General features: G+C 40.2%; 1 protein-coding gene across 2 annotated transcripts; it reads left to right on the top strand.

Moving 5' to 3' along the window:
- Positions 1-13: 13 nt before the first annotated feature.
- On the top strand, positions 14-27471 carry LOC115174919 (CASP8-associated protein 2). 2 transcript variants are annotated; one of them, XM_029733941.1, is made up of 10 exons: positions 14-352; positions 682-771; positions 2639-2722; positions 2869-2972; positions 3116-3190; positions 4313-4428; positions 4623-7180; positions 12639-15522; positions 15631-15730; positions 26431-27471. In XM_029733941.1, exons 2-10 carry the CDS (start codon positions 717-719, stop codon positions 26491-26493), a joined length of 6039 nt encoding a protein of 2012 aa, XP_029589801.1. In that variant the 5' UTR covers positions 14-352; positions 682-716; the 3' UTR covers positions 26494-27471. The 2 variants fall into 2 exon arrangements, with proteins under 2 accessions (XP_029589801.1, XP_029589802.1); XM_029733942.1 differs by having other exon boundaries at positions 4233-4428.

The following is a 27471-nucleotide window of genomic DNA, read 5'->3' as shown; positions in this document are numbered from 1 at the left end:
CATACAGCACAATATTTACCGAGTGAAACGCCCCGGGTCCCGAACTAGCTTAGACCAGACAGCTTGCTAGATAAATTGCAAACTTTTTGAAGTCAGAAGCTGTGGTTTCCTTAATAAATAATCTAGCTAATTTTGCTTTGTATGATTTTGGCCTAAATCACAGGCTGCTTCATTTGATATGATAATTTTACTTTGAATGTCTGAAAGTCCCGGAAGAGCCACTGGCATCTGTTTTGCAGACCGCGCGAAAATGTCGTTATTTCCTGCTCCCTGAAAAAGGTTGATCGTTGGGTTGGCGCGACAGTGATTGTAAACAGATGATAATAACATTCTTCGAATCTATTTTCATATGGTGAGTGGATTTATTTATTTTATAATTCACATTCCAAGCTATTTTCATACTCAATGTTCCTCCATGTCTTGAGTTTGTAGCTAGCTAGTTAGGTTTGTAGGTCTCAGACGAACGTTAGCTAGCTAAAGAAATGAACTGGCTTGCTAGCTTGTTGTTTCAGTTAGCTAGCTAAAATGTCCTGATGCCTGGGGCTGCGCTTTCCATTATATCCCTTGGTGCATGTACAAGGAGCCGACATTGCTAATTTAGCTTGCGCAATGAACTAGCTAGCTACACACACACACACACAAAAACAAACATACTAGCTAATTATGCATTGTTTCTTCCAGGTACATCTCTGAGCCATTGATTGAGCATCAGGAGAATGGAGGGGGATTTGATGGACGAAGTGTGTGGTGATCTCAGCCAAGACAACTGCAGTGAGTACAATGCAATACATATATACAGTACTAGTCAAAAGTACAATTTTTACTATTTTCTACATTGTAGAATAATAATTTAGACATCAAGACTATGAAATAACACATGTAATCAGGTAGTAACCAAAAAAGTGTTAAACAAATCTAAATATATTTTAGATTCTACAAAGTAGCCACCCATTGCCTTGACAGCTTTGCATTCTCTCAACCAGCTTTACCTGGAATGCTTTTCCAACAGTGTTGAAGGAGTTCCCACATATGCTGAGCACTTGTTAGCTGCTTTTCCTTCGCTCTGCGGTCCAACTCATCCCAAACCATCTGTTGGGTTGAGGTCGGGTGATTGTGGAGGCCAGGTCATCTGATGCAGCACTCCATCACTCTCCCTGGTCAAATAGCCCTTACACAGCCTGGAGGTGTGTTTTGGATCATTGTCCTGTTGAAAAACGAATTATAGTCCCACTAAGCGCAAACCAGATGGGTTGGCGTATCACTGCAGAATGCTGTGGTAGCCATGCTAGTTAAGTGTGCCTTGAATTCTAAATAAATCAGTGAACGTGTCACCAGCAAAGCACAATCACACCTCCTCCTTCATGCTTAACGGTGGGAACCACACATGCAGAGATCATCCGTTCACCTGCTCTGCGTCTCAGGAAGACGGGCCAAGAAACATTGCTTGTGTTTCTTGGCCCAAGCAAGTCTCTTCTTCTTATTAATGTCCTTCAGTAGTGGTTTCTTTGCAGCAATTCAATCATGAAGGCCTGATTCACACAGTCTCTGAACAGTTGATGTTGAGATGTGTCGGTTACTTGAACTCTGAAGCATTTATTTGGGCTGCAACCTGTGGTGCAGTTAACTCTAATGAACTTATCCTCCGCAGCAGAGGTAACTCTGGGTCTTCCTTTCCTGTGGCGGTCCTCATGAGAGCCAGTTTCATCATAGTGCTTAATGGTTTTGCGACTGCGCTTGAAGAATACCACCCCTACCTTGTCACAACACAACTGATTGGCTCAAACACATTAAGAAGGAAAGAAATGCCACAAATTAACTTTTTACAAGGCACACCTGTTAATTGAAATGCATTCCAGCTGACTGACTACCTCATGAAGCTGGTTGAGAGAATGCCAAGAGTGTGCCAAAGCTGTCATCAAGGCAAAGGGTGGCTACTTTGAAGAATATAAAAAATACACTTTTTTGGTTACTGCATGATTCCATGTGTTATTTCATAGTTTTGATATCTTCACTATTATTCTACAATGTAGAAAATAGTAACAATAAAGAAAAACCATTGAATGAGTAGGTGTGTCCAGACTTTTTTCTGGTACTATATATTTCCCTTTAACACTGGCCATAGATGGGACACGCTTTTCACACCACTTTGATACGAGGTGATTTTTGTAGCAGATTAGGAGAGCATTTTTGCTAACGCTAACTCTTTTCCTAACCTTAACCTCAGTCTCCTAACCTGCTATGTTAATTATCCTAATCTGCCACGTAAATTATCTTAACATGCGACGAAAAAGTCACTTCGGTATCGAAGTGGTGTGAAGAGTGTTTGCCGTCCATAGATAGTGGGTGCTGAAAGACATGCAACAACTTTCCTAAAATAGTTTCTGCCATGAATCATTTGGTATTCTTCTTGTAGTGCTGTCCTGTCATAAAGCACTGTTATCTCCCGCGTATGGCACTGCAATAGTCCTGATTTTATGCACTCAAAGAAATATACAAACCTGTGTTATGTTGATCCCTTATTACACTGGCATACTGTATCCAATAATAGAAGGCATTTCTACAGTAATGTCATTCCATGTGATGGAATTACAGCAGTGCAATTACAGCCGTGTATCTTTGCAAAACTTCTACCTCACAGATACGGTGGCAGCTTTCGATGATGATTCTGTGGATATTTATTCTGGTTTGGAAAGTCCAAGTCCGAGGATTTATCCAAATGCAGGTAAATATCACTCAAACATACACATTGGTTCTTCACAAGATGGTCTGAGTCAGATATATATTTTTAGAAGTAGAAAAGATATCCATGTTCTCTCAGAATATAACTGATAATATGGCCTGCTTCATATTTGTGTATTCTTATTACAGAACGAAACTGCACACTCCTCTCACCACAGAATCTGAGCTCTATGGATTTATATGAAGAAATCATAACAGAGGAACAACAGGATAAAGACACTTCCTACAATGAGGTTTGTACTGTAATCCTTATCCAATTCATGTGTGCATTTTCTTTTTCTCTTTGCTTTGTCTAAAATGGAATGCTGTTCATCAATGATAGACAGATCCTGTTAGAACTGAATAACTAACCATCAGTACCTATGTCTCATTACAGTTGAGGACAAGATACAATGCTGCACAAAGCCAAATTGAAGAGTTACATAGGCGGTTGCAGCAGATTGAAACAAAGGTTTGTAATAGAAAGTCTCAAGTGTCAATCATGTTTTAGTAGTATCCCTTGAAATACAAGGAGCATAAAAGTACTTTAAATATTTTTTACAAAAATAGATTGGCTAAATCAATTAACATTTACTTTCATTTCAACATTAGATTAAAAAAAAAGTGTATTTCCCTCTGAAAATCCTTTGTTATTCTCTGTGGGTGATAGTGCTGAGCGATTAACCAAAATGTTAGTAATTTTAAGGTTTATAAACAACTAATTGACCAGACCATGGTTCAATTATTTGAATTCCATTTCGTTGTTTTTTTTGTTTGTGAGCTCAATGCTCACATTGTTTTTCTAGAGATAAATCGGATCAAGACCGAACTGTGCGATGTTGTAGTTTCCAACAGGCCATTATTCTACGTAGTTTAGCGCAGAAAACGTCAGTATTAACTACAATGACCATAATCCATTGAGTGCCTTCTTGTCCAGTCTCTGTGTTTCTTTCCCACCTGCTACATTAGGTTAGTGTGGGGCAGACACTGAGCGAGAGAGAGAAGAGACAGAAGAATGCAGGATAGAGAGCATTAGCATTGCAATCTATCTCTACCTGAAATTGCATTATCTAAGTCAGGGGTGTCAAACTAATTTTGCCCCGGGGGCCGCATTCGGTCTTCAACGAGATCTGGAGGGCCACACTGAAAATGTTATTTCCTTGCCTCAAATTTGGGAAAAATAGTCCTCTATCCATCGTTATTAGAATTTTAGAAGCTCCCTGACTGTCTATTTAACTGGACAGTCAAAAAACTGTTTGAATAGAAGTCTATCATTTTTTTATACCGTTTCGATTCAAGTTTAGTAATTTTAAAGTATATTGAGTTTTTTTTTTTTACTCAAACCATCAACCATCCTCAGGCAGGATTGGACCCCCTCAATATTTTTTAATAATCAAACCTAACCGACCTCAAAAAGCACTAATTGTTCAGCACTAGTGGGTGATGGCAAGGCTACATTGACAAATGATTGCATTGGTTATCTCTGTTTCTTAATTACATTTTGGTCATTTTAGCAGATGCTCTTATCCAGAGCGACTTACAGTTAGTATAACCACTTACTGTATGTGGTTGAGATGTTGTTGTCATTTTGAAGAATACAACGCTGAACACTGAGAACAGCCGTCTGAAGAGGAATATCTGTGCGCTCATCAAAACAGCTAAAATGGAGGTTGTGCGGAAGGACGAGGAGATAAATAGGTTGAGCCAAAGGTAAGTGTCTTGACCCTTCATATTTCATATACACCTGTGAAGTGGTAACTCGTAGTTGGCAGGGTACATCAAATAAACAGTTATTTAGGGGTATACACATGTTTTCTATGTATCCATTAGATGGGGTCAATTGAATAATTTCTGTGGTCTCTGTGAATCTAGGCATGTGAGTAATTTATGTTAACTTTTTTTAGTTTCAGGCCAGAGAGAAGTCCTGCTGCTCACCATCAATCTCAGATGAACTGCTTGAAAAATCAAGTTCCATTGAGACTGAATCCTACGGGGCCTTCGCAACCACGCCAACCAGAAGTTCCAACCAGACTGAATCCTACGGGTCCACCGCCAGCAACTCAACTACCAGGATCTAAGGATTGTGTTGTGAAGGATCTTCATCAGCTGCTCCGTATAGACAGAGATGTGGTCCTCCCCCAACCCCCATCTGACGCAAGAGTTTTCAGACCACCTCTTCCTGTCACCTCTAGAGGTGATTCAGAAGCTCCAGTGAAAGGCACATATTCTTCTGTTAGTAGTTCCAGTAAGGACTCTGTGAGTAGACACCATACACGTGAACTAGGCCTGTCAGACAAGCCGAAACAAACCAAGCACAGAGAAGGCAGAGGTGAAAATCCCAGGCTGTCTGAGTCAAAGGAGCAGCGACATAAAACCAGTCCAGATGTAAATAAGGAATCTCATTCAGATGAGAGGAACCGGTCACACAGAGCACAAAAAGATATTGGAAAATATGACTCTAAGTCAAACAGAAGCAGATACCCTTATCCCTCAGATGTTGAGGTACACAGGAGATCAGATAGGTCTAAAAGCCCACACTCAGACATTTTGCATTGCACTGCTTCCTCTTACCGTACGTCTAAAGGATTGCCTAAAGACAGTGCAGACATTCTATCAACAGGGTCTAGTCGGCATGATAAGGTGCTTAGCTTTGATAAGGATGACGATAAGCGTAGTAGAACTATTAAAGACATTTCCTCTAAAAACAGAAGGCATGCCTATTCAAATCAAGCCAGTCCCACTAAACGATCCAGTGAATATTTTAATCGCAAGGGAGGGACAAGTCCTCCAAGGGACCATCGAAGGAAAAAAGAGAGAAAAAGAGAGGATGAGATCAGAAAAGAAAAAAATAAGTCGGGAGAAGGAAAAAGCAGTTGTACAGAGAGAGGAAAGGAGCGTGAGGAAAAAAGAACAAAGGAACGTTTCCGATGCAGTGCGGACGTCAGTAAGGACAAGAACATGGTCAACGGTAAAGTCAGGGAGCAAAAGACACATGAGGAATCGGAAGTGCTTCCACCTGAGGCCAAAGTGGCTGAGAAAAGCTCTATAGAGGAAAACGGTCCAAACAGAAAGTTAAGTTTCATGGAAACTCTGAACCTCACCCTGTCACCAGTTAAAACACCAAGACAGTCTGCTGAAGTCAAGGAGCTGGAGGAGTGCACACCACCTGATGAGGTTCCTGAAGACCAGTCAGCAGAAGACCGTGGACAGCCTGATCTTGGAGAATTGCTTGTATTAGACCAAATCAACAGTAGTGTCTTTGAGAACCCAGTTGTACAGCCCTCTTCAGAAATATCAACGCCTCCAGAACCTGAAAGTATGGAGAGTAGACATACAGAGAGAGAATCTTGTCAGGATGCTGAAAAGCCTCTGTCTGAAGCCACAGTAGCCAAAGAGCGACATAAGTGCCAGTTAGAAGTAGAAGACAGTACTGTCCAAGATGGCTCTGAAGGAAGGCCTGAGCTGCCCGAGGCCATAGAGGGTCAGAGGACTAAACCCACCACACCAGAACCTCTCAGGAAGGATTGTGTTTCAGCTCCAGACTGTGACATTGTTTTGAAAACTCCACTGAAGAGCAGACTTGAAAAATGTGCCTCAGAAAGCAAAACTGGCACGTCTAAGGATTTGACTGCTGATGCTGTCTCTGCGACTACTACTACTGTCACTGAGAATTGTGGAAACAATTCAAATACCGACACTGGCCTATCTGCTAATGGACTTATCCCTGAACATTCAACTGGAGATTCACTGGTTATTATTACTGACAAGTCTAACAGTGAAACTCCCAGTGCTTTGGTCTGTAAAAGCCAAGCTGTTGAAACTGTGACACAAGATCCACCTGCTGCTGTCTGTGTGGGACATCCTGCTGTTGAAGGTGGTCCAGGAAAACAATCAGAATCTCTGCAATTATCACCCCTTGTCCAACCTGAGGGCCTTCAACAACTGCCTGCTTCCATTATTTCAAATTCTAGTCTGGAGTTAGATGTGACAGAGGAGGGGCAATATGTTTCCAAGGATGCTGTGTCCAGTACGAATAGCATGGAGGTAGATATCTGCATCACGTCTGAGGTCATTACTGATGTCACAGAGATATCTGTGGAGTGTATGAAGGACAAAACTGTTGTTGAACAAAGTTTACCGTTGAGCAGTATTGGGGTGTCTAAGGTGAGCAGCACCACAGGAGAGGTTGCACCATCTGAACAGCACAACAGTGGTTTGGCAGAGACACTGAAGAAGTACCTCAATTCTGAGCCAAGCTACACAGAGAATGAAGAGGAGAATGTTGAGCCCTCTAGCTCCATTCCGATGGCCCATGATGAGGACTCAATGATGCTCACACTGAGTAATCTAAAAGTCATTCCACATGCCATAAGCCCACTCACAAGCCCAGTCCGCCTGAAGACAAAAAGCCAGCAGCTGCCATGTCACAGCAAACCTGCTTATGTCAAGAGTCTTTGCAAAGGTAAGCATCACTTGGTTTGGTTTAGTTGAACAATTTCTGTTCTAGGCTAAATGTTAAGATGCAAAAGTATGTTGTTGTTAGCAATGTTCCCTCAAAGCTGTGCGCAGCTCCCCCGGGACTGCAGAGCAGAAGAAATATCAGCTCGCGCAGAGAAGCACGAGATTGAACTTCCCTCAGCTTTTCTAGAGTTTTTCCCGTTAGGTAACAATATCAATGTTTCTCTTTACTGTGGGAATTGTGATTGAATCAACGCAGTATTAGCCACGTTCAATGCAACATACTGAAACAAAAACTATGCAAGACTTATTAGTATGCAAAACTAACTGCAAGAGATTTTATTTTGAGATCAAAGCGAGAGCTGCATGTGGCCACGGGTGCACATTTGTTCATATTCTTTGCTATATAGTGAGTTATTAGCCCATTTTTAGCTAATTTGTAGTCAGAAATGTGGGAGTGATTTCTTCCTAAAAGAGCACAAAACTTGAACATTTCTAGCCATCTTCCAAAAGTGAGTCAGGTAAAGAGCTTTTTTTTAATCTTAAATGGGCAGTGTTGTATTTTGAGACAGGCTTGAATAAGCTAAGTAGCCAATAGGCAGAGGGTTGCATAATTTGTCTGATTCTCTGTAATAATGGTAAGGGAATAATAATGCATTTTATTTTGTAAAGTGGTTTCTTGCATCAAACAACACAACAAAATGTTCAGTCACCTCCTTGTCTCAAGGACCAGTGGATAAACTGGTTAATGTCAAGCCCTGCATGTTTTTTTTCAAAAGTCTCATGGAATATAGTCCTACATTGAATACCACACATTGGCCGCTACAACACACAGGCTGAATGATATAACTGCTATTTCCATGTTAAAATGTTACGTGAGGCTTTTTCTACTTAGTTTATGGTAGGCCACTCTGATCAGATAACCACAGTAGCCTACTTGGCCACTGTTAAAACAGTAAATTAAAGTGGGTACAGCTTCAGTGTTCACAGTAAATGAGTGGCGGAAGTTGCACAGAATTTTCACAAGTTTGCACTCAGCAGACCTGAAATTTGCTCACTGCCGAAAACAATTGAGGAACATTAGTTGTTAGGTAGGGAAAGCGTAACTATTAACACCAGAACCGCCATTGCCCAATGGCCTCTGACGTTTGTTTTTGTAACTAAAAACAATCTGCCCCAAAAATAATAGTGCTAATTTGTCTCAATTTTGAAATAACAAACAGAAAAGTATTTAGAGCCTTTTTAGTTGTTTTTCTTTCACACCTATTCCAAGAAAATGCTCTGTAGGATGTTGGTACCCAGCCAGGCGCTAATGCGTCTATCTCTCCTCACTGAATGACAAATGGATGAATGGGCGATAATTGTGCACTTTACTACACAATTTAATTTAAATTAGGCTTAGCTGAATGATAAGGGGGGTAAAGAGGTTGATTTTAATTTAGAAAGACAATAGTGTAATGATCAGTTTGGGTTAGGGCTGACCCCAATTATTCGACTAGTCGATTGTTTGGTCAAAAGGTTGTTGGTCGACCGAGATTATTATTATTTAAAAAAAAAAAAAATGTTGAGCAGTAGCACATACATACTGTTGACGTCGGAAGTTTACATACACCTTAGCCAAATACATTTAAACTCAGTTTTTCACGATTCCTGACATTTAATCCTAGTAAACATTCCCTGTCTTAGGTCAGTTAGAATCACCACTTTTATTTTTTAAGAATGTGAAATGTCAGAATAATAGTAGAGAGCATGATTTATTTCAGCTTTTATTTCTTTCAGTACATTCCCAGTGGGTCAGAAGTTCACACACTCAATTAGTATTTGGTAGCATTGCCTTTAAATTGTTTAACTTGGGTGAAACGTTTCGGGTAGCCTTCCACAAGCTTCCCACAATAAGTTGGGTGAATTTTGGCCCATTCCTCCTGACAGAGCTGGTGTAACTGAGTCAAGTTTATAGGCCTCCTTGCTCGCATACGCTTTTTCAGTTCTGCCCACAAATTTTCAAAAGGATTGAGGTCAGGGCTTTGTGATGGCCACTCCAATACCTTGACTTTGCTGTCCTTAAGCCATTTTGCACAACTTTGGAAGTATGCTTTGGGTCATTGTCCATTTGGAAGACCCATTTGCGACCAAGCTTTAACTTCCTGACTGATGTCTTGAGATGTTGCTTCAATATATCCACAGAATTTTCCTCCCTCATGATGTCATCTATTTTGTGAAGTGCACCAGACCCTCCTGCAGCAAAGCACCCCCACAACATGATGCTGCCACCCCCGTGCTTCACGGTTGGGATGGTGTTCTTCGGCTTGCAAGCCTCCCCCTTTTTCCTCCAAACATAACGTTGGTTATTATGGCCAAACAGTTCAATTTTTGTTTGATCAGACCAGAGGACATTTCTCCAAAAAGTACGATCTTTGTTCCCATGTGCAGTTGCAAACCGTAGTCTGGCTTTTTTATGGCGGTTTTGGAGCAGTGGCTTCGTCCTTGCTGAGCGGCCTTTCAGCTTATGTCGACATAGGACTCGTTTTATTGTGGATATAGATACTTTTGCACCTGTTTCCTCCAGCATCTTCACAAGGTCCTTTGCTGTTGTTCTGGGATTGATTTGCACTTTTCGCACCAAAGTACGTTCATCTCTAGGAGACAGAATGCGTCTCCTTCCTGGGCGGTATGACGCCTGCGTGGTCCCATGGTGTTTATACTTGCGTACTATTGTTTGTACAGATGAACGTGGTACCTTTTAAGGCGTTTGGAAATTGCTCCCAAGGACGAACCAGACTTGTGGAGTTCTACAATTTTTTTCTGAGGTCTTGGCTGATTTCTTTTGATTTTCCCATGATGTCAAGCAAAGAGACACTGAGTTTGAAGGTAGGCCTTGAAATACATCCACAGGTACACCTCCAATTGACTCAAATGATGTCAATTAGCCTATCAGAAGCTTCTAGAGCCATGACATCATTTTCTGGAATTTTCCAAGCGGTTTAAAGACACAGTCAACTTAGTGTATGTAAACATCTGACCCACTGGAATTGTGATACAGTGAAATAATCTATCACAATTCCAGTGGGTCAGAAGTTTACAACGGGTGTAGACTTTACAGTGAAATGCTTACTTACAGGCTTTAACCAATAGTGCAGAAAAGGTATTAGGTGAACAACAGGTAAGGAAATAAATAAAACAATAGTAAAAAGACAGGCTATATATATATCATTACTTTATGATGTTAACCTGTTATGGATAGGGGGCAGTATTTTCACGGCCAGATAAAAAACGTACCCGATTTAATCTGATTATTACTCCTGCCCAGAAACTAGAATATGCATATAATTACACTCCAAAGTTTCTAAAACTGTTTGAATGGTGTCTGTGAGTATAACAGAACTCATTTGGCAGGCCAAAACCTGAGAAGATTCCAAACAGGAAGCGCCCTCTCTGACCATTTTTTGCCCTCCTTGATCATCTCTATCCAATACAGGGGATCTCTGCTGTTACGTGACACTTCCTACGGCTCCCATGGGCTCTCAGAAGGCGGGAAAAAGCTGAATGACTTAATTCCAAGCCCTGGCTGAAAAGCTTTAGCGCATTTGCTAAGTGGTCTATCAGCGAACAATGGGACTCATGCTCGTGCACGAGACGACCCCATGTTTTTATTCTATCGTCTTTGAACGGATACAACGACTCCCGGTCGGAATATTATCGCTTTTTTATGAGAAAATTTTGATTTTAAACAGCGGTTGACATGCTTCTAAGTACGGTAATGGAATATTTAGAATTTTTTTGTCACGAAATGCGTCGTGCTCGTAACCCTCCTTTACCATTCGGATAGTGTCTTGAACGCACTAACAAAACGGCGCTATTTGGATATAACAATGGATTATTTCGGACCAAACCAACATTTGTTATTGAAGTAGAAGTCCTGGGAGTGCATTCTGATGAAGAACACCAAAGGTAATCAAACTTTTCTTATAGTAAATCGGAGTTTGGTGAAGGCTAAACTCGCTGGGTGTCTAAATAGCTAGCCCTGTGATGCTGGGCTATCTACTGAGAATATTGCAAAATGTGCTTTCACCGAAAAGCTATTTTAAAATCGGACATATTGAGTGCATAGAGGAGTTCTGTATCTATAATTCTTAAAATAATTGTTATGTTTTTTGTGAACGTTTATCGTGAGTAATTTAGTAAATTCACCGGAAGTTTGCGGGGGGTATGCTAGTTCTGAACGTCACATGCTAATGTAAAAAAGCTGTTTTTTGATATAAATATGAACTTGATTGAACAAAACATGCATGCATTGTATAACATAATGTCCTAGGGTTGTCATCTGATGAAGATCATCAAAGGTTAGTGCTACATTTAGCTGTGGTTTTGTTTTTTGTGACATTATATGCTAGCTTGAAAAATGGGTGTCTGATTATTTCTGGCTGGGTACTCTGCTGACAATCTAATGTTTTGCTTTCGCTGTAAAGCCTTTTTGAAATCGGACAGTGTGGTTAGATAAAGGAGAGTCTTGTCTTTAAAATGGTGTAAAATAGTCATTGTTGAAAAATTGAAGTTTTCGGATTTTAGAGTTTGTATAAGTAATTTTCTTATAAATAATTTTGGGTTGATTTAAGTTAGTTAAAACACACAAACTACAGTTATGCATATTATGGGTTCACCATGTTGCCTTTACCAAGATTACAAACAGTTAGAGACCTTTACACTCTCTCCAAGATGTTTGGATTGGACAGGTAGTTGTTGATGCAGAGAGAGAAGCGCAAGATCAGGGTTGAGTGATATTGGAGAGAGAACACCTTCAAGTGGTGGACAAAAAATGCAAACAAATGAGGGACAAGAAGATGACTTGAGTGACTACTCATGCACTTTTAGGTGGGTGTATTGTCATATTGTTTTCATTCATTCATCCAGGTAATTTTGTTTGTTGGTCCACCACCTGAACCTTATTTAGTACACAGTAGATGGACATTTCAAATGTCTTCAGATAGGCTTTAGGAAGACAAGTCAAACTAATTAACAAGAATAGCAGTACAGCAAATGTGAATCGGCTTTCAGATAATTCATTGAATTGTGTGTGTTGTGGTCTTTGTAAGGCTTCTTATCAACAGAGGGCTGGTGTGGGTGCAGGGTTGTGTTCTAACCAAGCAATAACACACTTGATTTAACATCATGATTGAAGTCTATGATTAGTTAAATCAGATCTGTACTGGTTGGCAAGAGCAAAAGCCTAAGTCCACATTTGATCTCTGTCGATACGATTGAACTTCACGTGAGAGATTAATCTTTCATTTTATATCCACTTATAACAATTAGGGCAGTACATGTTAAACATGTCTAAACTTAGATTTGAGTGGGTTTAATAGGTATACACATGCTAATCAACTGCTTTAACTCCATGAAACTGACTGTACTGTGTAGACATGGTATGCTTTTAATTAGCTAATCAATGTATTGTATTTGACCAGAGTTTCCCAGTGCTACTGGAGATTCCAATTCAAAGAAGTTGGAAGTGAATCAGGAGAACAACAATCCTGGCTGCTCCGTCACACGTGCTGCACAACGAGATGTGGATGAGACATCTGTCCATCCTTCCAGCCTTGAGGAACTGGAAGAGGGTGAAATTGTTAGTGAAAGTGAAGAGGAAGAAACTCCAGTCATGCCAAGTTCTCCAGACATGACGGTTAGGCCCACAAGATCTAATAAAAATCAACCAACTCTCAAGTCATCCCCTAGACTTTCAAAGAAGCCGGCCAAAGAAAATAGTTTAGTTTCACAACGGAATTTTAAACTCAGAAGTAAAACCTTGAATTCACCATTTGGAAGCCCCACATCAAACAAAACCCGCTACAAAACTGTTCAACCTCCGTTACCCAAAGCTGCCTTGTCTACCGTGGAGGAGGTTATGGCCATGCTTGCAAAGATTCGCTATGAGTGCAGAAAAAAGTACATGAAGCTTCATTCAACATTCCCTAAGAAAACCTTCTGCGGTGTTATGGACATGTCCTTTTTCCCCTCTTTTACAGACTTTGTTGATAGTGTAAGCTTTAGTAAACTATGCAGCCAAGAAGATTACCTCAAAGTTAAACTGAAGAACATCATCATTTCTGTTTTGAGTAAGTTATCAAATAATGGCATTGTCAACCGCATCTTTGACCAGGAACCACTTAATATGAAGTTGAAACTGTGGGAATTCGTGGATGTGCAGTTAGACTTCTTATTCAAGGAGATTCAGACTGCACTGAGAAGTGTTTGCAAATCCTCAAACGGAAGCCAGTCGACAGGAGCAGAAAAAAGAGACAGAAGTATCTCTGGAAATGGGGTACCCAAGCTGCCAGTGAAGTCCCCCAAGCTGCCAGTGAAGTCCCCCAAGCTGCCAGTGAAGTCCCCCAAGCTGCCAGTGAAGTCCCCCAAGCTGCCAGTGAAGTCCCCCAAGCTGCCAGTGAAGTCCCCCAAGCTGCCAGTGAAGTCCCCCAAGCCATCTGTGGCCGCTGAACTTAAAATGCAGCAGGGAGTGACCATAACCAGAACTTCTGCACCAAAAAGACTGCAAAAGGAATTAACTGAGTGTGTTGAAACCAGCATGAAAAGATCCAGGTCTCGGACTGTCCCCCCTTGCAAAACAGGTCTTGGAAAAGGCAAAAATATTAAAATGTCATTCGAAGAGGATATGGAATCGGAGCCTCAAACCTCAGATCCTCCTGTTATCCAACCTCCTTTGCAACAGGTGGTAGAGCTCTTACCATCAAACAGCTCTTCATCTGCTGAGAAAACAGCAACCTATGTTCGCCGGCTGTCTCAAAATGGCTCACTCCATGACAAGCCTGACTTTGAAATCCTCACAGAACAGCAAGCCTCCAGCCTAACATTCAACCTGGTAACGGACTCTCAGATGGGAGAGATCTTCAAGTGTCTCTTACAAGGGTCTGATCTGCTAGAAACGAGTGTTTCAGCTGGGGACAATCATGGCTGGTCCCTTGGTACTCCTCTGAAAGAAAGAGAGAGTTTCCTAGGCGTTGGTACCCCAAGTAAAGTTGGTACTCCCTCTAAACTCATTGCCACATGGTCAGCTATTTCACCTATGAAGTTTTCCTCTCCAAATTCAAAAGTCCAAATTCCACTAAATCCATCTTTGTTGGATGAGAGTTGCATGTTAGATGTGCCCTCTGGCCTACCAGAAAGCAGAATGACACCACAGTCCAGTGTCTTCTCGCATAGATCATATTCCATCTTGGCAGAAGATCTGTCTGGATCTCTCACAATTCCCTCACCTCTCAAGTCTGACAATCACCTCAGCTTTTTGCACCCAGCCAGCGGGGAGCCCATGTCTGCTCCGGACAGTGTCATCAGTGCACACTTCAGTGAGGATGCCCTTATGAATGGGGAAGACGCTACAGAGCAGGACATTCACCTTGCCCTGGACACGGACAACTCCAGCGGTGCATCAAGCGGTGGTGGCAGGACCAGGGAGGCTCCTGTTAACCCCTTGTTTCACTTCAAGCCTCACATGCCCATGCAGGCAGTAGTGATGGAGAAGTCAAATGATCATTTCATTGTGAGGATACGGCATGCAAACACCAACTCCACCAACTCGGGGGTCAACTCCACCAACTCGGGGGTCAACTCCACCAACTCGGGGGTCAACTCCTCAAGCTTAGACAGTGTCAACCCTACCTACCAAGGAAATAACTCCTCAAGCCCAGGCAGCGTCAACTCTACCTACCAAGGAAATAACTCCTCAAGCCCAGGCAGTGTCAACTCTACCTACCCAGGAAATAATGCCACCAACCCAGAAAATAACTGTGCCTACCCATGTGTCAACTTCACAAGCCCAGAAGTCATTTCTACCAACCCAGGCATCAGCCCCACAAGTGCAGACATCAATCCTGGGGGTGCTGAGAGCCCTCAAACACCACCAGGAGAAGAAGAAGATGGTAAAAACGAAGATCAGCCCCCAGAAAAAACTCCTTCAAAATCCCCTTTTTCAGAGGCCAGTCCTCCTTTCTACCTTTCCAGCCTTTCCACAAGCACCGAAACAGCATCTGCGCTATCTTCGCCATGCCTCACCATCATAGAAGACACACCAGAGAGAGACCACAGCAAGGGTAAGACCGGGAAAAAGCGGACAAAGCTCCATGTGGAAACTAAAGCAAAGCGGGCTAAAAAGGTGATCCCAGAGAGGAGCATGCATAAAAAGAAGTCCTCAAAAAGTCCCAAAGGAAAGGGGACTGGAAGCTCCAAGAGAGAGAGAAGTAAAGTCACTACTCCACCCCAATCTACCCCATCACCCAACAGCCTGTCTGCCAAGAATATCATCGTAAAAAAGGGTGAAGTGATGGTGACGTGGACAAGGTGAGTTGTTTTTTAAATACATACATTTTTGTTATGTGCCATTTGTATGTCAGCTGTTGGAGAGTCTCTGTGTCATGATTGCCACTAAAATAATTGTTTTTCTTGAAGGGATGAAGACCGAGATATTCTCCTCGCACTAAAGATAAAAGGTTCCTCTCCAGATACTTTCTCTGCCCTTTCAGAGAAATTGAACAAGACACCCGCTCAGGTATGTCTAATTTACTTTTGATAGTAATGGCATTCTATGTTTTTGATATAATATACTAGTAGTTAATGCTGAGCATTGATATCAATTCTGGGTAACCCTTTACAATAAGGTTCCATTTGTAAAGGGTTTATAAAGGGGTTATAATCACGCTATTAACAATGATTGAATAATTTGTAAATTCATTATAAGCAGTTAATAAACAGTGATATCACATTGGTCAAAATAGTGCAATGACTAACTGGTCAGTGTTTGCCAATTAGTGAGCAAATATTTACCCCTAGCTATTAACCATTTATAAATGCACTTACAAGTGCTTCTAAGATTAAACCTTGTGCATCATCATGCAACGTTATTTTCAATAGTTGCATAGTTGAACAATAGTTTTTTTCCTCACTTTTGAGTGTGATGCATTGGTGCTCTGTCTCAGGAACAGAGGAGGTTGGTTTTCATGATTTTGTCTTGACCCACCTTTGAAACCCTGATGCCCTGGTCAAAATTACATCCAGGACATTATTCAATCATAATTTCTAACATATTGCCATTTAACAGATGATATCAACACACTTACCACTTCTCTGTGATAGTCCAAGTATGTTGAACGCTCTGGTGTGAACGCTCTCAAAATGGTGACTGTAATACCTTTGGTTGGTGGAACATTGGAGGAGGTATCCTCTCACAATGTTGAATGTTTTGGTCTTCATACCCACCATTCATTGACTGAACATGTTTAACAAAGTGTTGAATCTTCTCATGTATGTAGTGATGAGTACCCAATACTGCCTGTAAGTATGTCTAAGCTCTGAGTGAACTCTCAAATCATCTATAAATGATTAAGGCCTAATGAATTTGTTTAAGTTGACTGATTTCCTTATATGAACTGTAACTCAGCAAAATCTTTGAAACTATTGCATGTTATATTCTTGTTCAGTATAGTAAGAACAAAATGTAATTTAATGGAAGGATACATTAGGAAAATAATTTGAATTGCAGTGACTCAAGACGGTAGCCTATCGTTGGTATAGTGAGTAGCCTAGCTAATTTGGATTAACAGGGGATGTCTTTTTGTTCTCCTCTTTTTAACATTACAAGTCAGAATAGAAATTGATAACAGTTAACTATTTAAAATACAACCTAGGGTCTCATGATCCCCTTCTGTGTCTTCATCAGTTCATTTGTGTTGGAGAGGAGGAATTTTGGCAATTTAGCATAGACACTCTAGCTACACAACTCTACTATCATGATCTATACCATTTAGGCTTAGCTAGTTATGTCATCCACTGCTAGCTAAAAATAATAATAGAGGCCATGCAATTCAATACTCATCTTTAAAACAAAAGCAATTTAGGTCAAAATAATTCATATTAACAAAGGCAATAGAGGGACTAACAGTACAGATGGCAATAAAATCTGTACCACAGATGAAAGCCAAAAGAAATGGAAGAACTTATTCAAGAAGATCAAGTGTAATATATTATACAAATACAGCGAACTGTATGGCATATGGGGAAAAATGGGCCAAATAATGTTTGAATCTTCAACATAGAAATGTACTGAAACTTGCTACAAATTACGGCGTCACCCATGATTCACCAAACAATATTTTGAAAGAGGAAGCAAAGTAGCTTAACCATATATTTTCATTTGTCTCCATCTCCACTAACCAAAGTTAGTTGTTAGGATTTTTTTCCTATTAATAATGTAAAATTAACATCTGTACAGAAAGACTCATGTGAAGGCCAAATTACAGAGGAGGAACTTCTTGATGCAATTAAAGCCTTTAAGTCCGGGAAAACTCCAGGGCTGGATGGCTTACCAGTTGAGTTATACCGTACCTTTTTTGATGGACTCAGACGACCGTTATTAGAATGTTTTAACCATTCCTATAAAAATGGTAGATTATCAGATACTCAACAGGTTCTGATTTCATTATTACTGAATCAGAACCCAAGTGGTAAATATAAAGATCCAGTCCATTAAACAAATTGGAGGCCTCTTACACACAAATTCTAACAAAATGCATAGCACATAGAACTAAAAAGGTATTGTCGAATATTTTTCATCCTAATCAGACAGTTTTTTTTTTTTACATGGACGATACATTGGAGATAATATAAGACAAGTACTGGAAACAATAGAACACTATGAAAAATATGGGAGACCAGGCCTGGAATTCATAGCTGACTTTGAAAAGGCTTTTGAAAAAGTACGGTTGGCATTTATATATAAATGCCTGGAATATTTACATTTTGGAGAATCTCTTATACAATGGTTTAAAGGTATTTATGTATGTATGTATGCATGCATGCAAGTAAGTTTGGGGTCACTTAGAAATGTCCTTGTTTTTGAAAGAAAAGCAACAACAAAAAAAGTCCATTAAAATAATTTCAAATTGATCAGAAATACAGTGTTAATGTTGTAAATGACTATTGTAGCTGGAAACGGCACATTTGTTTATGGAATATCGACATGGGCGTACAGAGGCCCATTACCAGCAACCATCACTCCTGTGTTCCAATGGCACGTTGTGTTAGCTAATCCAAGTTTATCATTTTAAAGGCTAATTGATCATTAGAAACCTTTTTGCAATTATGTTAGTACAGCTGAAAAATGTTGTTCTGATTAAAGAAGCAATAAAACTGGCCTTTTTTAGACTCGTGGAGTATCTGGAGCATCAGCATTTGTGGGTTCGATTACAGGCTCAAAATGGCCTGAAACAAAGAACTTTCATCTGAAACTCGTCAGTCTATTCTTGCTCTGAGAAATGAAGGCTATTCCATGCGAGAAATTGCCAATAAACTGAAGATCTTGTACAACGCTGTGTACTACTCCCGTCACAGGACAGCGCAAACTGTCTCTAACCACAATAGAAAGAGTGGGAGGCCCCAGTGCACAATTGAGCAAGATTCATGATTGGATGATTCATATTGGATCACTAAAGAATACAACTTTTACATTACCAGGTAGTTTACCAATAAAATGGTCTGACGGTGACGTGTACAAAAGCTGAAGAACATGCGCACATCCAGGTACTTTCCGCAGGTGCTGGAGTTGTAGGCAAACTCATGGAAAACAGAAAGGAAAATGCCGCACACTGTTGCTCCTGCTTCCAGGTGATATTTATTTACGTTTCATCAGGCTTCCATATCCCAGGTGGGGGTGGAAGGTCATATATATATGTAACTTCCTGAAACAGGAGGTAAAAAAATTTTTATAACATAGTATGAAAATATGTGGGCGTACTCAGTATTCAATGATCTCACTCCCATACATTTTAATTTAAAGTTAGCAAAAATAGATATGATCTTGCTACCGTGGAAATGGAAATACCTGTCTATTTGTGGAAAAATCACCCTGATTAACTCTTTAGTCATATCCCAGTTTACCTATTTGCTTATGGCCTTGCCTACACCTAGTAAGAAAATAAAAAATGTTGCTATCTGAGCAAAAAATATTCAATTTTATTTGGAAAGGCAAGCCAGACAAAATTTAAACAGGCCTAGTTATATAATGAATATGGATTCGGAGGACAGAAATGATTAAATATTAAAGCATTAGACCTTTCACTAAAGGCTTCAAAAGTTATACTTAATTCCAAACTGGTTCTCTAGCAGATTAGTAAGAATGTCTCACCCCATGTTCAAGAATGGCCTTTTTCCCTTTATTCAGATTACAACCTCTCACTTCGGTTACTTGAAAATGAAATCTCCAAAATATTGCTATTTTCATGTCTGTTTAATTACTGCAAAAATAGCGGAACGCTAGCGGAACGCCTCGCCAAATATCCAATGGAAGAACGTGGCGCGAAATACAAATACCTCAAATTCAATCATTTCAATTTTTCAACCATACGACTATTTTACACCATTTGAAAGATAAGACTCTCGTTAATCCAACCACATTGTCCGATTTCAAAAAGGCTTTACAGCGAAAGCAAAACATTAGATTATGATAGGAGAGTACACAGCCAAAAATAATCACACAGCCATTTTCAAAGCAAGCATATATGTCACAAAAACCCAAAACACAGCTAAATGCAGCACTAACCTTTTGATCTTCATCAGATGACACTCCTAGACATTGTTATACAATACATGCATGTTTTGTTCAATCAAGTTCATATTTATATCAAAAACCAGCTTTTTACATTAGCATGTGATGTTCAGAACTAGCATTTCCACCCAAAACATACGGTGAATTTACTAAATTACTCATCATAAACGTTGACAAAATACATAACAATTATTTTAAGAATTATATATACAGAACTCCTTTATGCAATCGCTATGTCAGATTTTAAAATGGCTTTTCGGCGAAAGCACATTTTGCAATATTCTGAGTACATAGCTCAGCCATCACAGGCTAGCTATTCAGACACCCGCCAACTTCACTTCCAATTTGTAAGTCGCTCTGGATAAGAGCGTCTGCTAAATGACTTAAATGTAAATGTAGACTTCGGGGCTCACCAAACTCAGAATTACTATTAGAAAAATTGTATTACCTTTGCTGTTCTTCGTCAGAATGCACTCCCAGGACTGCTACTTCCACAACAAATGCTGTTTTTGTTCCAAATAATCCATAGTTATATCCAAATACCCCCGTTTTGTTTGTGCGTTCAGGTCACTATCCAAAGGGTAACGCGCGAGCACATTTCCAGACAAAAAAAAAAAAATGTTCCATTACCGTACTTAGAAGCATGTCAAACGCTGTTTAAAATCCATTTTTATGCTATTTTTCTCGTAAAATAGTGATAATATTCCAACCGGACAATGCTGTATTCATTCAAAGAGGAAAAGAAAAAATGGCGGGATCTCTTAAACTCGCATCTCCAATCTCTTTGTCACCAGGGAGTCCACTGACAAACTGTGCTCCTGTTATCTGCCCAGAGACAGGAGACGCCTCAACCCGGTTTCTGAAGGCTTTAGAGAGCCAATGGAAGCCTTAGAAAGTGTCACGTAACAGCTCAGATACTGTAGTTTCGATAGAGAAGCTACAGAAGGACTACAAATTCGCAGACAGGCCACTTCCTGCTTGGAATCTTCTCAGGTTTTTGCCTGCCATATGAGTTCTGTTATACTCAAAGACACCATTCAGAAACTTTAGAGTGTTTTCTATCCAAATCTACTAATAATATGCATATTCTCGTTTCTGGGCAAGAGTAGTAACCAGTTTAAATCGGGTACGTTTTTTATCCGGCCGTGAAAATACTGCCCCCTATCCCAGACAGGATAAAGACCACAATTGGTTAAAGAAAATTGTGATGAATAAAAAAGTATACCAGTTTCATGAAAGGATCAAGAAGTTGACAGCTGTGCCATATAGATTGCAAAGTAGTTGGGAAGAGACTTTCGATGTACCGATTCGATGAACTAATACACAAAACGACACTGGATTCAGAACTTTGTTTTTCTATTTAAATTATTATGCAAAATTCTTGCAACCAATATAATGTTATATGGGGGGATACAACCATCCCAGCTCCACAGATTTTGCTGCAAAGAGACACTCCATTAAATAATTTTGTTTTGTTACTGTCCATATGTAGCTTCAAATCAAATTGTATTGGTCACATACACATGGTTAGCAGATGTTAATGCGAGTGTAGCGAAATGCTTGTGCTTCTAGTTCCGACAGTGCCGTATTTAACAAGTAATCTAACAATTTCCCAACAACTACCTAATACACACATCTAAAGGGGTGAATGAGAATATGTACATACAAATATATGGATGAGTGATGGTTGAGCGGCATAGGCAAGGTGTAATAGATGGTATAAAATACAGTTGAAATCCGAAGTTTACATACACTTAGGTTGGAGTCATTAAAACTCGTTTTTCAACCACTCCACAAATTTCTTGTGAACAAACTATAGTTTTGGCAAGTCGGTTAGGACATCTACTTTGCGGATGACACAATCTTTCCAACAGGTGTACCTGTGGTGTACCTGTGAATGTATTTCAAGGCCTACCTTCAAACTCAGTGCCTCTTTGCTTGACATCATGGAAAAGTCTAAAGAAATCAGCCAAGACCTCAGAAAAAGAATTGTAGACCTCCACAAGTCTGGTTCATTGGGCGCAATTTCCAAACGCCTAAAGGTACCATGTTCATCTCTACAAACAATAGTACGCAAGTATAAACACCATGGGACCACGCTTCCGTCATACCGCCCAGGAAGGTTCTGTCTCCTAGAGATGAACGTACTTTGGTGCGAAAAGTGCAAATCAATCCCAGAACAACAGCAAAGGACCCTGTGAAAATGCTGGAGGAAACGGGTACAAAAGTATCTATATCCACAGTAAAACGAGTCCTATATCGACATAACCTGAAAGGCCGCTCGGCAAGGAAGAAGCCACTGCTCCAAAACCGCCATAAAAAAGCCAGACTACGGTTTGCAACTGCACATGGGAACAAAGATCGTACTTTTTGGAGAAATGTCTGATGAAACAAAAATAGAACTGTTTGGCCCTAATGACCATCGTTATGTTTGGAGGAAAAAGGGGGAGGCTTGCAAGCCGAAGAACACCATCCCAACCGTGAAGCACGGGGCTGGCGGCATCATGTTGTGGGGGCGCTTTGCTGCAGGAGGGTCTGGTGCACTTCACAAAATAGATGGCATCATGAGGAGGAAAATTATGTGGATAAATTGAAGCAACATCTCAAGACATCAGTCAGGAAGTTAAAGCTTGGTTGCAAATGGGCCTTCCAAATGGACAATGACCCCAAGCATACTTCCAACGTTGTGGCAAAATTGCTTAAGGACAGCATAGTCAAGGTATTGGAGTGGCCATCACAAAGCCCAAAGCAGAACTGAAAAAGGTGTGTGCGAGCAAGGAGGCCTACAAACCTGACACAGTTACACCAGCTCTGTCAGGAGGAATGGTCCAAATTTCACCCAACTTATTGTGGGAAGCTTGTGGAAGGCTACTTGAAACTTTTGACTCTAGTTAAACAATTTAAAGACAATGCTACCAAATACTAATTGAGTATATGTAAACTTCTGACCCACTGGGAATGTGAAAGAAATAAAAGCTGAAATAAATCATTCTCTCTACTATTATTCTGACATTTCACATTCTTAAAATAAAGTGGTGATCCTAATTGACCTAAGACAGGGAATTTTACTTGAATTAAATGTCAGGAATTGTGAAAAACTGAGTTTTTAAATGTTTTTGGCTAAGGTGTATGTCAAATTCAGACTTCAACTTTACATATGATATGAGTAATGGAAGATATGTAAACATTATTTAATTGGTGTTATGTAAAGTGACTAGTGATCTATTTATTGTAGTGTCCAGTGATTGGGTCTCAATGTAGACAGCAGCCTTTCTGACTTAGTGATTGCTGTTTAGTAGTCTGATGGCCTTGAGAGAGAAGCTGTTTTTCAGTCTCTAAGGTCCCAGCTTTGATGCACCTGTACTGACCTCACCGTCTGATCTTGATAATCTTGTTGGCCTTCCTGTGACATCGGGTGCTGTAGGTGTCATGGAGGGCAGGTAGTTTGCCCCCGGTGATGCGTTGTGCAGACCGCACCACCTTCTGGAGAGCCTTGCGGTTGAGGGCGGTGTAGTTGCGGTGCCAGGCTGTAATACTGCCTGACAGGATACTCTCGATTGTGCATCTGTAAAAGTTTGTCAGGGTTTAGGGTGACAAGCCAAATTTCTTCAGCCCCCTGAGGTTGAAAAGGCGCTGTTGCGCCTTCACCACACTGTCTGTGTGGGTGGACCATTTCAGTTTGTCTGTGATGTGTACGCCAAGGAATTTAAAACTTTCCACCTTCTCCACTGCTGTCCCTTCAATGTGGATAGGGGTTCTCCCTCTTCTGTTTCCTGAAGTCCTCGATCATTTCCTTTGTTTTGTTGACGTTGAGTGAGGTTGTTTTCCTGACACCACACTCCGAGTGTCCTCCCCTCCTCCCTGTTGGCTGTCTCGTTGTTGTTGGTAATCATGCCCACTACTGTTGGGTCGTCTGCAAACTTGAAGATTGAGTTTGAGGCGTGCAGTCCTTGTTAGCTGGCTGTGATGGTGGCACTGTATTATCCTCAAAGCGGGCAAAGGTGTTTAGTTTGTCTGGAAGCGTGACGTCGTTGTCTGTGACGTGGCTGTTTTTCTTTTTGTAGTCTGTGATTTCCTGTAGACCCTGCCACATTCTTCTCGTGTCTGAGCCATTGAATTGCGACTCCACTTTGTCCATGTACTGGCATTTCTCTTGTTTGATTGCCTTGCGGAGGGAATAACTACACTGTTAATATTCAGCCATATTCCCAGACCTCTTTCCATGGTTAAATGAGTCCGCGTGATCAAAACAATCTTGAAGCGTGGATTCCGATTGGTCAGACCAGCGTTGAATGGTTCTAGTCACTGGTACATCCTGTTTGAGTTTCTGCCTTATAGGAGCAAGATAGCGTCGTGGTCGGATTTGCCGAAGGGGGGCGGGGGAGGGCTTTGTATGAATTGCGGAAGTTAGAGTAGCAGTGATCGAGTGTATTACACCCGCGCGTAGTGCAATCAATATGCTTATAGAATTTAGGTATCCTTGTTCTCAAATTTGCTTTGTTAAAATCCAGAGCTACTATAAATGCAGCCTCAGGATATATGGTTTCCAGTTTACATAGAGTCCAGTGAAGTTCCAGGAAGGGCCGTTTTGGTGTCTATTTGAGGGGGAATGTACACAGCCGTGACGATAACTGATGAGAATTCTCTTTGGGAGGTAATATGGCCGGCATTTGATTGTAAGGAATTCTAGGTCGGGTGAGTAGAAGGACTAGAGTTCCTGTATGTTTTTATGATTACACCATGAATCATTAATCATGAGGCATACACTCCTGCCCTTCCTCTTCCCAGAGAGGAGTTTATCTCTGTTGGCGCGATGCATGGAGAAGCCCGGTGGCTGAACCGATTCTGACAACATATCCTGAGAGAGCCATGTTTCTGTGAAACAGAGAATGTTACAATCTCTGTCTCTCTGGAAGGCAACCCTTGCTCGAATTTCATCTACCTTGTTTTCAAGAGACTGGAGATTGGCGAGTAGTATACTCGGGAGCGGTGGGCGATGTGCACGTCTATGGAGCCTGACCAGGAGGCTGCCCCTTCTGCGTCGCCGTTGTTTTGGGTCGGCTTCTGGGATTAGATCCATTATCCTGGGTGGTAGTCCAAACACAGGATCCGCTTCGAGAAAGTCGTATTCGTTGTCGTAATGTTGGTAAGTTGACGTCGCTCTTATATCCAGTAGTTCTTCCCGGCTGTATGTAATAAGACTTAAGATTTCCAGGGGTAACAATGTAAGAAATAATACATAACAAAATACAGCATAGTTTCCTAAGGACTCGGAAGCGATCATCTCTGTCGGCGCCATCTTGTTTTTGGTTGCAGGTTCAGGAACCGCTGAAGAATTGCAACTTTTACCTGGAGCTAACTCTGCAAATAGCACTGCTGGGTGATTTTTAAAAAGTCATGGTCAATTAATTTAATAATACTTTTAGCAAAATTGTTTCTTTAATTTACAGTATGTAGAATCTATGAGAATAGAAAGGCTCAGAACTTTTGTGAAACAGCACAGTTAAAAAAAATATATGGAAACTAGAAATCAAAACTGGATGGTGTTCATAGATCGATGGGAGGGGTTGAGTGGAGCTGAAGGATGGGACTAAAAACAAACAAAAGATAACTATTGTAAAATATACTGTGTCTGTGAAATTTATGTATAAGCTGGAAGTAGAAGCCTAAGTGTTGTCCATTAGTTTACTCCAGTTAAGGGTGGGGTGGTAGCGTTAGGGGAAAATAATAAAAACATCTATTAAAAAAATATGTAATAATAATGTTTACCAAAAACAATGGGGGATTGGAAATTATGCACACTATTCCATTGATGGAAGCCACAATCTATCTGTAATTGTAAAGCTGATCTACCCCCTAATTTGTATATATATTTTTTGGGCATTTCTCCGAAACCAGCGAACCAATAATATGGCTTGAGATGTTCAGACAAGGTCTTCATTCCTGGAATAAATAAGTGTACCAATGCATCATCATGGTTTCAAATGTGGGGCAAGACACATCATGGGAGTTGACCATTGGTGTGAAAACCAACCATTTCTGTTCCTGGGACAGAGCAACAATGTATCACACCAAAAAGTGAGAAAATAACTATTGTTTAACTGTGCAACCATTTGAAAATAAGGTTGCATGATGATGCATAAGGGTTCAATATTATCTGCGTTTGTAAGTGCATTTCTAAATGGTTAATACCTCGAGGTAAATAGTGTCTCACTGCTTGGCAAACACTGACAGGCTATGGCACTATTTTGACCAATTTGTTATAACCCATTTATTAATGGGTTATAATGCATTTACAAATATTTAATAACCGTTAATGTATTTACAAAACCTTTTATATGAACCCTTTTGAATTGTAACCCAGTTCTGTATATTCATAGAGCATTTTTTGTCTGTACATTGTTTGAAGTTTATTTTTTAAAGTATATTTTGAAAGTCACTGCATGTTTATTTGATAGAGATAGAGGAGAGTACTGAAGTAGCCGTGGGCCGGATTCGAACACATGCTGCAGCAGTACATGTGCACCGGAGGCCGTGGCCATTATGCCACTGGAGTTTCTTTTTGATAATGCCATTTTATGTTTTTGATATAAGATACTAGTAGTTAATGCTGAGCATTGATGTCAGTTCTGTTTATTTTTAATCTTTAGATTGCAAAGCGATTTTCCCAACTGATGAAGCTTTTTAAGAAGAAGGAGAAGATGGCAAACTGACTTCTGAATTATTATTTTTTTATTCGATGAAGATTTCACGTACTAGGCTCCTTATACTCTCAGACGTTTCAAGGTCAAGACTTGAATGTCCCATTTGATGAATGAGTGGAAGCAGATCTGAATGTGATGCCTGTAATTAATCGACTTCGAACATATGAACACAGTCAACTAGAACTCCAACTGAAATGTGTTTTTGTGCTGTGGTCAGTAAGGATCTGAATATCCATGATGTAAAATCCACACAGGCTTCGATATACAATGTATTATCGCCCCACAGCCAAAATGAATACAACTTGTATAAACTGTTTTGATACGTCTGTTGATTTAGCAGATTTCAATGCACTGGATTTATTTTTCTTCCTTTTTTGTGTTTAATCTAATCTACCATATTGATCCTGGGCAATATCCCATCTCAACTTCACAACTCTTAATATGTCCTAGCAAGGTTATACCATATGAGGAGTTAAACACTTCTGCAATCATACATTTAATCAAGTAATTAACCAATTTTAGCTGTAAATAACTGAATGGTGAATGACCTCTAATGCTTTTATGGAGCATTGCAGCCTGTGCTGCTTGTACAAAATTTGTACTAAAGTTACGTATATGCTTTTCTATTTCAACATAATCTGGGAGGGTTTGGAAATAAAGATTGGAACTACAATTAAAGTGACCTTTACTCTGTCACATGGCATAAAGTGCATTTTACTGTATTATATATTGCATTGACTTCAAGATGGTCAGTTAAATGAAAAAAGAAGCCACAATGTTCCATTTTATGTATGATCCAAGGTCTTACGTTTATAGAAATGAAGGATTTTACCAAGTACACATTTCTTGACTGCTTAGCTTTTTGGTTGGTTGATTTTGGTTTTGAATGGTTGTAAATAAGTGACAACATGGTTAAGAAATATATGTTGTGTAGCCTATATTGTACATATTTTGGTTTTGAAAATAAAGTTTATTTATTTAACATGG

This window comes from Salmo trutta, chromosome 35 (assembly GCF_901001165.1).
Source record: "Salmo trutta chromosome 35, fSalTru1.1, whole genome shotgun sequence".
Lineage (NCBI taxonomy): Eukaryota > Metazoa > Chordata > Actinopteri > Salmoniformes > Salmonidae > Salmo > Salmo trutta.
This window is presented reverse-complemented; position numbering and strand designations above follow the sequence as displayed.